At 31.5% G+C, this 19,303-nt stretch overlaps 2 protein-coding genes across 2 annotated transcripts; both read left to right on the forward strand.

Annotated features, from left to right (window-relative positions):
- Positions 1 to 6,773: 6,773 nt before the first annotated feature.
- On the forward strand, positions 6,774 to 7,630 carry LOC128162852 (uncharacterized). The gene is made up of 2 exons (XM_052826263.1): positions 6,774 to 6,819; positions 7,353 to 7,630. The coding sequence occupies exons 1-2, from the start codon at positions 6,774 to 6,776 to the stop codon at positions 7,628 to 7,630; spliced, it is 324 nt and encodes a 107-aa protein (XP_052682223.1).
- A 6,662-nt stretch (positions 7,631 to 14,292) lies between these two features.
- LOC128162733 (uncharacterized) lies at positions 14,293 to 15,152 on the forward strand. The gene is made up of 2 exons (XM_052826074.1): positions 14,293 to 14,338; positions 14,863 to 15,152. Exons 1-2 carry the CDS (start codon positions 14,293 to 14,295, stop codon positions 15,150 to 15,152), a joined length of 336 nt encoding a protein of 111 aa, XP_052682034.1.
- The last annotated feature ends 4,151 nt before the right edge of the window (positions 15,153 to 19,303 follow it).

A 19,303-nucleotide genomic window follows, 5' to 3' on the forward strand; every position in this document is an offset into this window, starting at 1 on the left:
TCCAAATTAAATATAACTAGTACGAAGGAAACAACAAAGGAAATAAAATGGAGGATATTCTTATTTAAGATGTAAAGCATTGAGTATCAAATATAAAAAAAGAAGTGGCCGATATATTATTTCAAATAGATGTACAGGACAGCCACCTTGAGGAAGTCACGAATAACCGTAATAGTATCCATCAAATGGAAACATAGTTTTAAAGAATGGGTGAAAAGTGATAAAGGTCAATCAAACAATAGAATGCACGCCCTTTTTCAACCGTATGAAAATCAGGATAAAAATGAAAAGAGAACTAAATAAAATAAACAAGTCGACCTAATCTGACTTGATTACAAAGTTACACTTAATACCTATAATGAACAAATTGCTGAGCTTAAAATAAGATAAAAAGCCAGTATTATAGTCAGCAGAACGGAGTTAAACGCAATAAATACTCATGAACATGAAAATCATGCAAAGTTTTAGATAAGAAATATTGAATATTTTCCCTATTAACTATTCAAAATATCAACGGCTCGTCGCATCTTTTTTGAAAGTGGAAGGGGTGGGGGAGCAAACTCAACCAAAAATCTTGACAAGCAAAGAAAAAGGCATACCTGTTAACCCTCCCGCATACGAGAGAGACCACCGCAAAACGGCCTTAAAATTTAAAATCTCCAATATCCCATGCAGGAGATTAAATTCTCCCGTTAATTAATTTGTTTTCCCCATTCCCCTCCCAATTTCTAAATCTTCACATAATAATATAATACATAAACGATATATAAGCGTATTTTTTTCCCACATATCCCCTCTCTATTTTTAAATATTTAAATGCAAATTCCAACAACCACTGAGGAGGGGTTTTCTGTGATTTTGGCCTCAAAAAGCTGCTATGTAGCTTGCACAGATCAAAATCTATCCAAATACTGTCTACCGTGATCATAGTTTGACATGCCTAGTTTTCTTTTTACGATTACTTCCGGTTTTGACTAAAATTAGATACGTATTTTTACCGCATATAGTCCAGTCAATCTACTCTAAAATTTGCCAAACCTTTACAAAAGGATTTGTTTTAGTATATTTTAAAGGTGTAATGCCTAGAAAATCATAAAATGACATTTCAGTCCGAGGGAAAACAATTGATAATAATCAGTTATATTTTTATTCATTTTTGTTCTTCAAATGGAGACAAAACACCATATCTTAATTAGAGGGGAAAATTATTTTCTTTAAAAATGGTTTAAAAACATCTGATACGTATTGCGTGTCATTTGGTTTTAAAATCATTTTAACACACAATTTTGCATATACTGATGTTTTCCTTTCATATTAGTTCAATTAATCACATCAACAAACAATTAGATATATTTTGTTACTGATATCTTTATTATTTCTTTTCAAATTACATTGTAAAATTAAGTACGAAGAAGATTTTTCTTCTAACTAAAGAGTCTTTCGCCTTTTAGATTTTACTTCAAGACATTTCAAAGATTGAGTCACTGATATAGCATTCAGATAATTCAGCGATCCAACATGCATCCGTAACTCAAAATTTAGTAATGGCTTGTATCTAGTTAAAGGTTTTTAATGTTCACATTAAAATAAAAATGTTAAATACATGTACCCTCTAATAGCATAGCCATGACGATGCTTAATAATGGTACTACGTAAGTTACATTCATTGCTTTGATGATTGGCCAAAAATTATTCATATGTACTTCGTTAATGAGTAAATCAGCATCGGTTTGTATATGATATGATCTGATTCCTGTGACTTCACTTGGTTCATTTACCTAAATCTTCCATGCAGATCAATACCGTTGTCTTGTACCCTCGGAGTTTTACAACATCTTAAACCCGAAGTAGAGAGACTGATAAACAGTCCATCTCCACCAATACCCAACCTACATACGATAAGGACATTAAATCTTTCCTTCAATTCCTATCCCAACACAATTTGCCGAACTTATACCCCTCCCCCTTGATCATGTTATTAAATATATTTCATTCTTGTCATGTAAGGATACATCTTATGCAACAGCTCGATCTTAATTAGCAGGAATCAGATTCAACTTAAAGATAAATTACTTTCATTACCCTTGTTCATTTTTCACATTTTCGCTAGCCAACGGTTTTCGGTCCACTTTCTTCCCAAATGGAAGCGAAGTGGATCGAAAACCCTTGGCTGGCGATGAAATGAAAAATATGATTTTTCATTGTATAAAATCTCTGCAAGGTTTCCGTCGCATGTCTCGGTCTAGGGACTCTATAGGCCCATAACCCCCCCAATCCTCATTATCATTTTAAATTCCGATTATTAAAGGTATCCAAGTAATGTATTTTTATTTTAAGCCTCAGTTAGCAAAAATTATAGTCTGGTGAAAGGAAACATGCATATAGTGAATATGCTTTAGATATTTTTACAAATTCATTATACGGATATAACGAAATACGGATATAACGAAGTAAATCCATTGGTCCCTACGACTTTGCTATAACCTAGATTTACTGTAAGGAATATACGACATGTGATAATTTCTTTTTTCACTGTATGTCTACCAAAAACTGTTTTTACTGTTGACCGTTGTTTTCCTTTGTTTTTCCGACTTTGTTCATTTTATATAAGTTTTTTCCCGCATTCATACTTCATACTTTGTGTTTCTGGAAACGATTATTAGCTTTTGAAAATGATTAAAAAGCAATATATCGATTCGCCATACTGTCATCTCTATTAAAAGCCTTCGCCAACAAAGTAGCAGTTTTCCATCGCATAATATTTATATTTGTTAACACAACACAAGACGTATCATTTCTTTAACACAAAGCATCCGTATCTATTAAGAAAAAACCCACTAAATTCATTTGAAGCATTTCAAACGCATGTATCGTCGGAGGTCCTGAATTCGTTACGGTCCTTCAGTCGTGTCTCTTTCGTATGCTTCGCGTATCTCGCGAGATTTGGTTCGAAGCTGCCTATTCAGTAAGAACAATTTTACTAGCGCATCATGGAAAATATGCCAGCAGAGCAGTTGCTATTCATAACGCTATGTTCACTAAATAATCGTTGTTTATTACTTCTATTTGCATTTTACTACTCGCAAATGCCCTGTATTAGCCTAGACCTTGACATTTAGCTATTGCATCAAACATAAACATTCAGACTGTAATGTATTTTAATTCACATAGATTTGTTAACAGAATCAATGATACTGTGGAATCATTTAATTTCGTGGGGGCCATTTTCGTGGATTGTTGGTTTTTTGCTTGTTCGTGGGGATCTAATTTCGTGGATGAGTCAGTTTTCAGTTTCAGTAGGTAAACCAAACCTTTTATTATTAGTTTTCGTTGAGGATGTAAATTCGTGCGCGAGGGCTTCCCACAAATACCACGAAAATTGAGCCACCATGAATTCTAATGATTCAACAGTATGTAATAACAGTAAATCTTTTAAAATGTTATTATAAGACAGGTTTTATATTTAAATACATCAATTTTATGGAGTTGGAGAAAAACACATGATGTATCGTATAGTGGTTTAAATCTATAACCTCATGGAAAAGTATATGACGTCACACCTTTATGACGTCATAGTATACAGACGGAGCAATTGCGATTATAGAAAAATAATTGCAGTTCCTCCCTATGGACTTACAGTGGGAAGGAACAATGCATATGCAAATATTACGATATGTGACGTCAATTCTTACTATAAGCAGCTGATAATGTGATCAAAACAGGCAATATTTTGATTTTGATTTTTTTTCCCAACTATTTGCTAAGATTACTTATTCCCTAATAAAGTCACAAATACACGTCTAAACCTAAAATTTAAGAATTTAACAGCGATTGTCTCCTTTGTCGACATCCAGTCAATGAAAGTCATGTGATCTGATCGGAATGTTCAAGGCCAACAAAGATAATTCTAAGTTACGTGAAGTAAAGTTCCTTGTGGGATTTTAGTTCTGTTTTTTTGTTGTTGTTATTGTTAGGTGCATATATAATCCCGTGTCCAAAAAGAAACAATACAGATTGTATTTGCCAACAGATCTCATAATCTCATAAATGCCTATATAGCTACAAAATGGTTCAGGAACATAAAATGTGAAAAAGGCATCCAGGATATATTAAATGCCAGATACTACTCTCAGAGATAGAGTTTTGCAAAAAGTTGACCCAGAGAGTGTAGTTTTTTGGGAAAAGGTAGGTGTTGTTGTTTTACTGTTTATTATAATGTTCAATTTGTTATTAAATATTGTTATTTTATTTTCATAATTAACTGTACTGTGCCATTCATTATAGCTAGCACTATTGACCATTATAAACGAATGTTTCAATTGATTTGACCTTACAGTTTTGTTTATATCTGACGTCACGACTCTAGGACCACAAGTGTAACATAAAGCAATTAGGCTAGGCCTAACGATTTTTTGTTGGATTAGATATTCAAAAGCGGACTCTCCACTTCAAACCAAAGGTTGCTGGTGTAGAATGTATATAAAAAAAATCTTCAAAATAAGTTTACAGGCTACATCGTCAATATTCAAGTGAAGAAAATATTTCTAATTATTCAGCTGATACTTTATTTATCATTACAATAAATAAAGTTACCAATCTAATACAGTCTGACATTCACGCCTTGCCGCGATCATATGCAAAATGTCATATCGGGCGATTAGTACAAATATAATATTTATATATGTATTATATTTGTTTTATTTGCTAGTTTCACGATTTTTCTGCATATTTAACCGGACAAAAGACAAATATTAAATAGAAGTGACTGTTGATATGTACACAAACAACTAGATGTTCTCATAAGACAATCGACGTGGATAGAACAGTAGGCCTAGAGGTATACATACGTGTGATGTCAACTGTTATCTGCGATCAAAAATCATTTACATTGTACGTTTTAACTGAGGAAAAATTACGCATTCAATGTAATTTTCTGCAAACGCAGGTTCATTTACTTTATGTTATAATATGTTTGGTGTAAAATAATATTTGTGCCGAAAAAACCGATAATAGTCTACCAACTGATAGTCATTTGTTAAAATCTTTATACCAATAGTTTTAAAATAAAATAAAATATAAAAAGGCAAAAGAGACTTTACAAATGAAGTACAGTTGTACAATCATATTATCAAACACTGCAACATACTTTATTGTGAAGTGCGTTTTTCTGCTTGTTTGGATAGTTTGATTCAATCACATTGTGCATGACATAGGGTTCATTTTATGGAATTTAAGGTTTAAAAATATTTCATATCAGTGAATTACACGTCAGTAATCTCTCTCTCTCTCTCTCTCTCTCTCTCTCTCTCTCTCTCTCTCTCTCTCTCTCTGTACGTTATGACGATCATTGAAAATAATCAATGCAAAAGTTTCTTTGTTTCTTGAAGCAAATGATACCATAATGATCTTGTTGAACGTGTCTTGAATAGAGTAAAGACAACAACTTACAGACCTGATAATGACAGACATTTTGTCTACTGATTGAATATACGCGCTATCAAAATTCTACATCGCATACATATATTAAAGAAAGAAAATAAATTTAAACTTATCATTAATATAAAACTGTATATCATTTTTTTCCAGAAAGTACAAAAGTTTGATATCATGTCCTCAAATTTGATGACGTTAAATGTTTAAGATAGTGAGACCAGATCTACGAGATAATAAAGCTTAATACACTTAGTAAACTGAAAATAATTTTTCTTTCTGATTAAAATACTTCTATAAATTTATAAATAAAATATGTTTTATACACTTACATTTCATGTCACGTTTTTAGTTGCTGACTTTTGGGCCTGGTTGCTAAAATCCTAAAAATCCTAAAAGGCAAGGTAAAACTTGATGCAAATGATTTTGTTCAATTTTTTACCTAAACCCATTGCTTTTTAAAATGTGTCATGAAAAAGAGCGTTCCTACCCGTTACTGTTGATTTAAATTACTAATCGCAAATTTGTTTGCCTTTCGTAAATAACAAAAAATAAAAACTAAATCGATTGCAACAATTACGTGACGGTGACGCTTTTCAACATCTTATTTCAGGGAAAACAATAATGCTGAATATGAGCAGAAAGTGCAAGATGACAAACATACGAATTGTGTGGGTCACAAATGCATTTATTCTCAACGATTTTAAGCATGCATACCTCTAACAAAATCATCGTGATGCTCGAAACTGCGAAGACCAAACAATTAACTTTTCCAAACATTAACTAGGACAAACCCGATAACAAAAATTATTTCTTCAACTCAAGAAAAACCCGATTTCTTATTATGAAACTACACCGCAAACCTTAACCCTGACGAAACTAGATTGGATGCAAATGGAAAACCGGAGATTGCATGTAGGTTTAATTGGCAAAGATAATAACAATGAACTTTTTAAAAACTTTTTTAAAAGAAACATCAACTTGTCCAATAAAGATTGAATAATTTATGTAAGGTAATTTAAAAGGCACACGTGACGGCTGCCAAATGCCAGTTGAAGATCGGCGTCGTCCATCATTGACATTTGCATTGAAATCTTGAAATTGCTCGTATATTTTATGTAATTCGTATTCAGCTGTCATTAATTATAAAATAACTATACTATATGCTTTTATTATAAAGCCATGAGAGTGCAGCCATTCATCTTCTGTGACTTCTTTCAAAATAAAGAGGAAAAACATTAGTTTTACCAGTTTAGAGAATTCTGAGAATTATGCCATGTATCTGTATATAAAAAGATCACATTATAGCTAGTTTATTCATTCTAACAGGAAAGTTGAACAACATGAACCCTTCCTTCGGAATTCTTCTTTGCTTGGCCATTTTCTCCGGTACGTTTATAAACATTAATATTTAACATCATAATAATGTAAAAACAGATGACTATCACATTGTATGAATACGTTGTTTCCTTTAAATAACGTCTGGTATGTTGTTAACATACATTGCCTATAGCACTTAAAGTAATGAATGAAAACTGTAAAAGAAATATATTTTGTTATACATAATTAGGCTAAGTTTAAAAATGCCTGTATGTTGAAAAGCTAAATATGTCATTTGATTAAGATTTCTTTATTTTGTTAACGTTTTTTGTTTTAAATCAAATTAAAAAAAACATCTTTAACGAGCTTTTTACTTTCTTTATTGACTTGAATTAGCCTAATCATTTTTTTAATTGTGAATCTCTGTCTCTAGTGATATCTTTAAAAAAAAACAAAGAAAAAACATATATTCTATGAACTAATTGTTTTATTTATGTCACTTCTTCATCTTATACTTCACATAATGTCCACGTTATATCTAAACTAGTAAGATATATCTCTTTGCAACCTAAATGACATTAATATATTTCCCTGACACACAGTTGTGGAGCTTGGACATTGTAGGAGATACGAACGCCTACGCCCCGAATGTCCCATTTTAGATTGCGCCAAACCCCCGGAGAACTGTCGCACGGAGGTTGTTTATGACGATGGCTGCCCTGAGGCCTGTGTGCTAGTCTGTGAGTGTCCCAAACCGAACCCGTTGTCTCTGGAGTACTGTGAAAACACAAACCCTAGGTGCTCTGTGGAAGAAGACTTCCTTATGCTGGCGAACGGAAAAAGATGTTTTAATGGATGTGTGATAGAGTGTGGGTTTTAAAGACAAAAGCCTATGTGTGAACAATAAAAATAACACAGTTCTTAACAATTGTTAATGTTCTTTTGTGTCAAAAAAGGTCTAGGATCCTTTTCAGTTTTATTAAAACAATTAGTAGAAAAACGAACTTTAAACAAATGTATATATCTGGAAATGTGTATAAACATATTTGATAAATGTAAATAATAAGGATTTTGATCTAATAATAATACCTGAAGAATTTAATACGTTGTTAACATAAAACTAAACTCTTTCACATAAACAACTAATCAGTCACGTTTCAACCTCTAATGATAAAACACCGCTTAAGGATAAAAATATCATTAAGCGTTGCAATTGTAACGGCTAATGCCCTAAATTCTTGCATAAATAGTTGACATCATTTACTGCTAATGATAAATCGCCCCTAAATGATAGAATTGTATCATTAAGCTCACAAATGCAAAGCAGACCTAACGTTTAATGAAACAAGCAAATAGATACATGGTCAACCCATAATAATACAAACATCTTTATCATTAAGCGTTGCAGTTGCATTCTTAATGATATTATAGCATACCAAAATGTAGAACTCTCGCCAATGTTTTTTAAGAACAGTCTCGGACAGAATGACAAAAGGATGGATGGAATAAAAGATAGACGGACAGACATCTACTGATATGTAATTATAAGCTAAGCTTAATGATAAAGATGTTTGTTTGCATTTTTGGGAATTGTACCAAAGTACATTCCAATATAATCACTATACTAAAGGGATTTCTTTCTCAGATAAAATTCAAATGATTTTGCCGGACGGACCCGTTTTATAACTACAAAAGGTCAAAATATTAATTCCAAACTGTTGTGTTGATGAAATATATGTTGGTGAAAATATATGTCCATTTTGTATGTGTCTATTATGGCGGTTATCTATGCTTAAAATGTTCGAAAATAATGTCATTATTTATATCATCATTCATTTATTCAATATCTTATAAATTATTAAAAAATATAATAAAATTCAACAAAAGTCTAAAAAAAACATGGACGCTATTGGCTGAGAAATGCCCGGTATCAAACAATAAGTATTTATTTCCAAACGTTCAATTACCTTTGTTTAAAATTTGAATTCCGAATCAAGACATCATACACGTAGTTGGGGACTCCGTACTGCAGCAAAAACCCATCGAAAGTCGAAAACAAGAGATAAGTGTGAATTTTACAGATAAAAAATGTGAATATTACATACTAAAGTTTGAATTTTACACTTTAAAGTGTAAAATTTACAGATTAAAGTGTGAATGTTACAGACAAGAGTGTGAATTTTACATATTAGTCAATATGTGTATGATTTTTACAGATTAATGTGAAATCTTTAGAGATTAAAGTGTAAACTTTGCATTTTAAAGTGTACATTTTACACTTTAAAGTGTACATGTATATTTAACAGATAAGTGCGATTTGTAACTTTTAAAGTGTAGATTGTACACTTTAAAGTGTAAATTTTACAGATGAAATTGTAAATTTTATACTTAAAGTGCAAATTTTCATATAATAGTGTAGAAAATTTAAAAAAAAAATGTGAAGTGCATATGTGGCACTAATACGCATCTGTAATCAATACAAAATTTACAAAATGATATATTGTGATTTTTGTTCTTGCACCGAATCAGTATGTTGAAACAGTAATTGTGTAATTTTGAAATTACACCTACCCAGTATAAAACAAATTTACATTATGACGATACGCTTACAGTATTTTCTTCATAAAAAAAAACCATCGATGTCTTTTTCAATATCATTTTCTTAACATTTGTAACGACACACATTACATGTACAATATGGTTTTATCGTTGTCCGTCTGTAATTTCGTGCTTGGACTATACCTCTTAACGTCTGAAGATGTGATCATGCCAAATACCAACTTAAACGATAAAAACATTCATTTACTATGCGCTTTTATATATAATGTGAGTTGTGCAACCTACATATATATCACATGTCATTGGTGCAGACTTTATTCATTAAATTGATTCGTTACCTAGTGATAAACGAAAGTAAGCTGAATCATATCTTTGGGACGGGAACAGAAAGTACATTATGTTCTTTGTCATGTGGATAGTGACCATCGTTTTGATAACGCCCATCTCGTTCAACATTCTTTTTATACTTTCTCACTTTATGGAAGATGTTTAGATTACACAACAAGGCATGCATCGATAATAATACAGATCGAAATATTTGCACGAGAAAACGAACAATTAAGTTGTGAGTCTCATTCTCATAACGTTTGTGATTTCTACCATACCTGCAGTTGTGAGTGCTGTCTCGGTTTGATATGGTTATGCTTATTTACTTTCTGTTTCGAACTCAGCTATCAACCCAAACATATATTTCACCCAGATTAAGGATCTCAACAAAGAAATAAAGATAAGCAATGTTTAGAATGCAAACATGAATTTTTTTGGAAGAGAAACAAAACGACAATTGATAAACGTTGTTTTGTGAAATCGTGAATAATTGCAGATGCTCTCACAAAAGCATAGAATTACTTTCCAAATCAAATACAACTAGTACGAAGAAAACAACAAAGAAAAAAACCTGGAGGATTTTTTTTATTAACGTTGTAATGTATGGAGTATCAAATATAAAAAAAATGTTACCGATATATTATATTTATTATGTTAATATATGAAGTCATGACTCTAGGACCAGGGGCCCGTTTCACTAAAAGGCGTAGGATACGACGAAACTTAAGTTAGGCCTTAGGGCGTACGCCAAAATTAAGAGGCGTACTCCTGGCCGTAAACACTAGTATCGGACTGAGTTAAGGCCAGACTTACGTACTTGACAACGAGCTTATGCACATGCGCAGACAGATGATAAACAGTAGAAAGGAAGATAGATAGACAAATATCGATATATAGATAGATATCTTTAGATACATAAAAAGATAGAAACTGAATTGTGTTTGCGAGAGAGAGAGAGAGAGAGAGAGAGAGAGAGAGAGAGAGAGAACCGTAAAGATCAGGCATATTAATCATGCATGTTAAGTGACAAAATCACACAGCAAAACTTGCTAAAATGTTTTATTTGAAAGATATTTTTGATGAGGCATATAGGATATGGTCATTCAAAATTATTAAGTCAACAGAACTATTTTGTAATCGATATCTACGGGGATACATGCCTCAAACCATCCTTCGAACATCCTTGATCATACATCAATTATGGCCCGAGTATAAATATTTTTTTATTAGATTTTCTTGTTTCCTCTTGCTACATCATTGAAAGAAAATCAGTGAATTTGTTTAAAAATAGAAAATATAGCAAATTAATGCAGTAATGAGCTTTTAATCCATGGATTGGACAATATTAAGCAAGCATCGAACAACCATACCACAGATAGTAAAAATTTAAATATTTCATGCAAAAAAAGAAGGTCGGATAAATATGTTTATTACTTTCATATTAAGATTTGTGTCAATGTAAAATGTGGAGCAAAAATGATCTAGGAAATAATTCCAAGTCTAATTTTTTTTTTACACAATTTGTTTCCGAAGTTTTTTCGAAATTTAAGTGAAAGGGTACATACAAACCATAAGTGCATGCACGTTTATTTGTAAATGTTTCACCAAAGTTATCAAATCCAAGGTACAGATGTATGTGTCAGACGTATGGTGGACTCAACATAAACTACCCAAGTACACTTTCAATTGTATTTATTATATTGAACGAGGCTTTATATAAATTTGAAGTTAATGCAGAGTAGGTGTATGTAACCTACGAAATAAAATCTATTTAATCTGGAGTCAGTGTTTTGCACGGTTGTATGATAAATACATTATCTAATATTTAAAAAAATATAGGGACTTTTGACGACTCTAAAACAAAGTTGGAGCGAGCTTTCATCATATTTTGGTATTTACATTTTAACAATACTGAAAATACTTTTCTGATTAACCTTAGTTTAACTACCTAAGCTAACATATTTTACTCACCAAAAATGAAATAATAATTCACTAAGTGAGTTTTAAATTTCAAAATATCTCACTCACACATATTTTGCGTGGAAGTTGGGGGGGGGGATGAAATGCTTAAAATGCTAGACATTTCTTATACAAATATACCTTTGTACTACATGTGCATCATGTATGTATATTTTCTGCATTGCCCAATTTACTAAAAAAAAATCAAATTATAAGATAAAAATAATCGAATGAAAACTATATATCGATTGTCTAAATTTGTCATTTTAACATGTAAACGGCATGTGCAAATATAAAGAATGTGCATAAAAAATGGTAAGAAAGTTTCTATTCGAAAATTGGTACCACCTATCAAAACTCTCTTTTTTCTTAATTTCATATGAAATAAATAAAATCTACATGACAAATTGTACAATTTAACATTAAGGTCAGCACCGATATTCTCAGCAACAGAATTAGCGGTCAATTCCTATTTACGCCATAAGTTACGACTACAATTGGCTAGGCGTAGATTTTTGTCTTTGCTAGGCTTAATGATTTGTTTTGGATTAGATATTCAAAAGTGGACTCTCCACTTCAAACCGAAGGTTGCTGATGTAGAATGTATATAAATACTAGTAAATCTTGAAAACAAGATTACAGGCTACATCGTCAATATTCAAGTGAACTTATTATTTTTAAAAATTCAGTTGACACTTTCTTTATCATAACAATAAATTAAGTTGCCGATCTAATACAGTCTGACATTCATGCCTTGCCGCGATCATATGCAAAAAGTCATGTCGTGCAATTAGTACAAATATATATTATTCTTTTTTTTTTGGTCAGTTTCACGATTTTTCTGCATATTTAACCAGGCAAAAGACAAATATTAAAAAGAAGTGTCTGTTGATATGTACACAAACAACTTAATGTACTCGTGAGATAATCGACGTGAAAAGATTAATAGGCCTAGATGTATACATACGTGTGATGTCAACCGTTAACTTGCGATCAAAAATCATTCACATTGTACCTGTAAACTGAGGAAAACTGACTCATTCAATGTAATTTTTTGATAGAAAAGTATTATTTACTTTATTATATAATAATATGTGTAGTGTAAAATAATATTTGTACCGATAAAGCCGACGATAATCTACCAGTTAACCGATAGTCATGTGTTTAAATCTTCATACCATTAGTTTAAAAATAAAATAAAACGGCCAGGCAAAAGAGATTTCAATAATTTTTATCTGTTTGGACATATACACATGTACAGGAGAGAGAGAGAGAGAGAGAGAGAGAGAGAGAGAGAGAGAGAGAGAGAGAGAGAGAGAGTTTCTTTCAAACAACGTAGCGTATACGAATTAAACCCACAAATGAAGTACAATCATTATCAAACATCACAAACACTGCATGCAATATACTTTATTGTTAGACGCGTTTTTTTCTTTGGATTTAAAATGAAACATTTAAACAACCATGGAAGGAGCACATGGCGCAAATCGCGGACTGATTTGATTGACAGGTGCTACACGTGGTCTGAAACTGCTTGGTTGGATAGTCTGATTCAATCACATTGTGCATTGCTTACAGTTCATTTTATGGAATGTAAGCTTGAAAAGTATTTTATATCAGTGAATTACACGTTAGTAAAATTCTCTCTCTCTCTCTCTCTCTCTCTCTCTCTCTCTCTCTCTCTCTCTCTCTGTACGTTATGACAATAATTAAAAAAATAATGCATTAGTTTCCTTGTATCCTTAAGCAAATGATACCATACTATAAAAATTCTACATTGCATCCACGTATTAAAGAAAATGAAATGAACTTATACTTATCTTTAATATAAAACTATATATCATTTTCTTTAAGAAAGTACAAATGTTTGAAATCATGTCTTTAGATTTGATGACGTTCGAAAATAAAAAATAAAAAGTAAATCGATTGCAGCAATTACGTGGCAGTGACGCCTCCCTACTTCAACGTCTTATTTCAGTGGATACAATAATGCTGACTATAGGCAGAAAGTGCAAGATGACAAACCTACGAATTGTTTGGGGCAGGAATGCATCAATTTTATTCTCTACGATTTTAAGCATGCATATCTCTAACAAAAAACATCGTAATGCTCGCGACTGCGAAGACCCAAACATTAACCAGGACAAACCCGATTACAAAAATGATTTTTTCATCTCTCAAGAAAAACCCGATTTCTTATTTTGAAACTGCACCGCGGTCCTAAACCCTGACGAAACTAGTTTGGATGCAAATGGGAATATGGAGATTGCATGTAGGTTATTTGGCAAAGATAATAATAATGAACTATTTTAAAACTTTGTTTTTTAAAGAAACACCAACCTTTCCAATAAAAAATGCATCATTTATGTAATTAAAAAGGCACATGTGTTTGCTGCCAGTTGAGGATCGGCACCATCCATCGTTTTGGCATTTGCATTGAAATCTTGGAATTGCTCGTATATTTTAATATGTAATTCGCATTCAACTGTCATTAATTGTATAATAACTATATCATATGTTTTAATAATAAAGCCATGACAGTACAGCCATTCATCTTCTGTGACTTCTTTCAAAATAAAGAGGAAAACATTAGTTTTACCAGTTTAGAGAATTCTGAGAATTATGCCATGTATCTGTATATAAAAAGATCGCATTATAGCTAGTTTATTCATTCTAACAGGAAAGTTGAACGACAACATGAAACCTTCCCTCAGAATTCTCCTTTGCCTGGCCATTTTCTTCGGTGCGTTTATTTACATTGTTATTTTAGATCATAATAATGTAACAGATGACTATCATATTGTATGCACATGTTGTTTCCTTTAAAAAACGTCTGTTGAGTTGTTAACATACATAGCATATAGCACTAAAAGTAATGAACGCAAATTGTAAAAGAAGTATATTTTGTAATATGTGAACTATTAAGGCTAAATTTAAAAATTACTTGTATGTTGAAAAGCTGAAATATGTTATTTGATTAAGATTTCTCTATTTTGTTAACATTTTTTTTAAATTAAATTAAAAAAAAGGTTTAGCAAACGTTTTCACTTTCTTTATTAATTTGAACGAACTCATCATTTTTTTTAAATTGTGAAACTGTGTCTCTAATTATATCTTTTAGCGAAAAAAAAAATAAGTTTTTTATAAACTAATTGTTTTTTGTATGTCACTTCTTCATATTATACTTTACATAATGTCCACGTTATATCTAGTTAGATATATCTTTATGCAACCTTAATGACATAAATATTTTTTTCTGACACACAGTTGTGAAGCTTGGACAATGTAGGAGTTACAGAATCGGCCTCCCCCGTTCAGAATGTATCTTTTTCCGGTGCGCTGCACCCCCGAAGAACTGTCGCACGGAGGTTGTTTATGACGATGGCTGCCCCGAGACCTGTAAGCTAGTCTGTGAGTGTCCCACGCCGACCGCGGAGTCTCTGGAGATCTGTGAAAACCCAAAACCTTATCCTTTGTGCTATGTGGAGAAAGACTTAATCATGCTGGCAGACGGAAAAATGTGTTTTAATGGATGTATGGGGCATTGTGAAATGTAAAGACAAAAGCCTATGTGTCAATAATAAAGAAACAGTTTTATAACAATTGTTAATGTTTTTTTGTGTCAAAAAAGGTCTAGGATCCTTTTCAGTGTTATTAAAACAATCAGTAGAAAAACGAACTTTAATCAAATGTATATACCTGGAAATGTGTATAAACATATTCAATAAATGTAAATAAAAAGGATTTTGATGTAATAATAATACCTGGAGAATTTAATACGTTGTTAACATAAAACTAAACTCTTTCAAATAAACAACTTATCAGTCACGTCTCAACATCTAATGATAAAACACCGCTTAAGGAAAAAACATCATTAAGTGTAGCAATTGTAACGCCTAATGCTATAAATTCTTGCATAAATGGTTGACATCATTTACTGCTAATGAAAAATTGCCGCTAAATGATAGAATTGTATCATTAATCTCACAAATGCAAAACAGACCTAACGCTTAAAGCTATACACGCTATAATTTGCATCAATTTTGAATAAAGGGGAAAATGTATGTGTTTGATTACTAATAAAAGTTACCTTTATGCTGTTAATTATAATGCTCAATTCGATAACGTTACAAATATATCAAATATTAAACAATAAAAAATATTTATTTTCCTGCCAGGAAAGTAATGCCCCCTCGTGAATATCAATCTATCACGTGATATCGACAGCTAAATTTAGTCTATCATACAAAAACTGGTGAAGGGTCAACATCTTCATAATTGTGATAGTTTCACAAAGGAAAGGATATTTACAGTAAAACATAAATTTGTCCGATTTACGAGTACAAAAAAAAAACAAGCCTTTGAGTAGATATGAATACTTCCTTTAAAAAAATGACGTAGACCTGTGTGTTTCCCCTATGTGCTATTTATAGATCCTATAAGTGTTAATGCAGAAGTAAGGGTATCGTGAATGACAAACGTATTCTATTCATTATACATGTATGTATTTCAAATTAACAACTGTTAAGCATATTAAAAATCAAGTTGGATATTTAATTAGGCAAACAATAACGACCACCTAGTTCTCCGCGGACATGCGCAATGAGGTCGGTTTCGCTCTTCCTTCATCAATATTCTTGAAAAGGTATATTTTCCTGGCAGGAAAATAAACAATTAAAAATCTATATCTTTGTAACGAGATGGAATTCACCATTGTTATTTACAGATTAAGGATAACTCTTATAAGTAGACAAAAACATGCGTTTTCACTGTCATTCAAAATTGACTTAAATTATAGCGTGTATAGCTTTAATGAAACAGGCAAAATGCTACATTGTCAACGCCTGAAAGTATGACAAACATTTATCATTAAGCGTTGCAGTTGCATTCTTAACGATATGATTACTTACCAAAATGTAGAACTCTCGCCAATTTTTTTTTTAAAACAGTCTAGGACAGAATGACAAAAGGATGGATGGAATGAAAGATAAATAGACAGACATTTACTGATAATTTACGGCAAGGTTTGCGGTTTGCATTTTTTAGGAATTGTACCAAAGTACATCCCATTTCATTCACTTTACTAAAGGTTGTTTTTTGAGATAAAATTCAAATGATTTTGCCGGACCCGTGTTTTAACTACAATAGGTGAAAGTATTAATTTCAAACTGTTATGTTGATGAAATATAAATAATTTCGTGAAATATATCCATTTTGTATGTGTCTATTATGGCATTATTTATGCTTATAATGTTCGAAAATAATGTCACTATTTATATCATGATTCATTTTTTTTAATATTAAATTCTCATGAACTATTTTAAAATATAACAAAATCCAACAAAAGTCTAAAGAACAAAGGACGTTATTCGCTGAAAAGGCCGCGTATCAAACAATAAGTATTTATTTCCAAACGTTCAATTACCTTCGTTTAAAATTGGAATTCCGTATCAAGATATCATACATGTAGTTTGGGACTCCATACTGCAACAAAAACCCGGGGAAAGTAAAAACGAGAGATTAGTGCGAATTTTAAAGATTAACGTGTGAATATTACATACTTAAGCGAAAATTTTACACTCTAAAGTGTAGAATTAACAGATTAAAGTGTGAATGTTACAGATAATAGTGTGAATTTTACATATCAATGTGTGATTTTTACAGATTAATGTGTAAAACTTACAGATTAAAGTATGAATTTTACAGATTTAACTGTGAATTTTCCATTTTAAAGTGGGAATTGTACACTTTAACGTGTAAATAGTACAGATTAAAGTGTAAATTTTATAACTTAAAGTGCAAAGTTTCAGATTAAAGTGTAGAAAATAAAAAAAGGTGATGTGCATATGTGGCACTGATACACTTCCGTAGTTAATACAAAATTTACAATTTGACATATTATGATTTTTGTTCTTGCATTCAATCAGTATGTTGAAACTATGATTGTCTAAATTTTGTATTTACACCCACCGTGCAGTAAAAATCAATTTCACAAAATGACAATACGCTAACAGTATTCTCTTCATAGAAGCTTTCTTAAGAGGAAAAAACCTAGCAATCATCTTTTTTAAAAATTTCATTTCCTTTAACATTTGTAATTTTAGTATTTCGGAAATGTTAAAGATGTACATTTTCTTGCATACATGTACTCTTTATTTACTCTTCATTTTATGATTTGACGCTTTATTTACATAGTATAACGAATAAATACCAAGTTTTAAGACTTTATATTAAATGATTGCAGTCGGACAAATCAACATTAAAACATTATCAGTCATCTTCGCATATGTATCGGACAGCATAGAAATATTAAAATTTTGAGACTGAAACTTTAAAGTATGCACATGTACAGTTAAAGCGTCTAAAACAAGTTCCAGTTCAGTTCAAAGGCAGTTCAAAACTCTGAAATAGTCCTAGAGTCAATTTTCAACAGGGTCAGTTTTCAACGTGTAGAGGTCATCAGAGTTTTAAAAAATCTTTTACAAACAGTTGAAAATAATTCTGGGTATAACTTTCACGAATTTTAGTCTTAATTTTCAACGTAAAAAAATGACCCAACATTTAATATTTAACCTTGGTCAATATTCTTCGTTACAACGATACTCCTGCCTTCCCATCTGACACAATATTCGTTTTATTTGCTAAACAGGTGTGGAAAAAAATTTAAAGGACAAACCCTATAAGTAATAGTAATGAAAAACAAGTTGAGATGGGTTGTTTAAAATTAATTTTGTCATCATATTTAGGCAATTTAGGGTTTATTTTGGGTCCATTTGGGTAAATAGATGCACCAGCGCAGCTTTAATCAGATAGTTGAATATGAAATATTTTCAAAAATTAATTATTACAGTTACATTAAAACCAGAGGATGGAAATTAAAGCAAGTCGAACTCGATGTGTGTTGATTGCTGTGTTGGATGAATGGTACAGTAGGATCTGCACGAAAAAGTCCCGTCTTTTCATTGATCACCTTCAGTTTTTGGAACACTTGCCCGATCATAGTAGTCGAATTTGAAATGAACTTTGTTATATATCTGTTGATCAAAAGTAAACGTTATAAGTTTGAAATGTTTTAGCCGAACCATAAAAAAACAAAAACCCTCAAAGAAATTCATCGCTGCAAACAAGATCACTCAAACCGGGTGATATGAGAGAGAGAGAGAGAGAGAGAGAGAGAGAGAGAGAGAGAGAGAGAGAGAGAGAGAGAGAGAGAGAGAGAGAGAGACGGGTCGATGTAAATCACAACTAAGTTCGCTACTAACGGTGAAGGAAATAAGTATATATATATATATATATATATATATATATATATATATATATATATATATATATATATATATATATATATATATATATATATATATAATCTTAATTTTAATTTTTGTATTTTTGCATTTTCGGTTTGTGGATAATGCCTTGACCTCTGTATTTGAGATTATTTTCCTCCAGGCTTGGAAAAAGTTCAGAATATTTCAATAATTTCTTATCCACACAGGTGAAACCTCTTAAGCAGAATACGTTGAACTGTTTTAAACTCGGTGGCATATATAGTGGTTGCAACGATGAAACAGGAATATGTCGGACATTGCCTTTTACAAGTCCTGTTAAACTTTAATATTGTTGCAGTATTTCTTTTTTTCAAACTGTGTATCCATATGGCATTAGTGTGTTTATACATCATTTATCTAGAAGTATGTAACCAGCCATC

Source organism: Crassostrea angulata, chromosome 9 (assembly GCF_025612915.1).
Source record: "Crassostrea angulata isolate pt1a10 chromosome 9, ASM2561291v2, whole genome shotgun sequence".
NCBI classification, from domain to species: domain Eukaryota; kingdom Metazoa; phylum Mollusca; class Bivalvia; order Ostreida; family Ostreidae; genus Magallana; species Magallana angulata.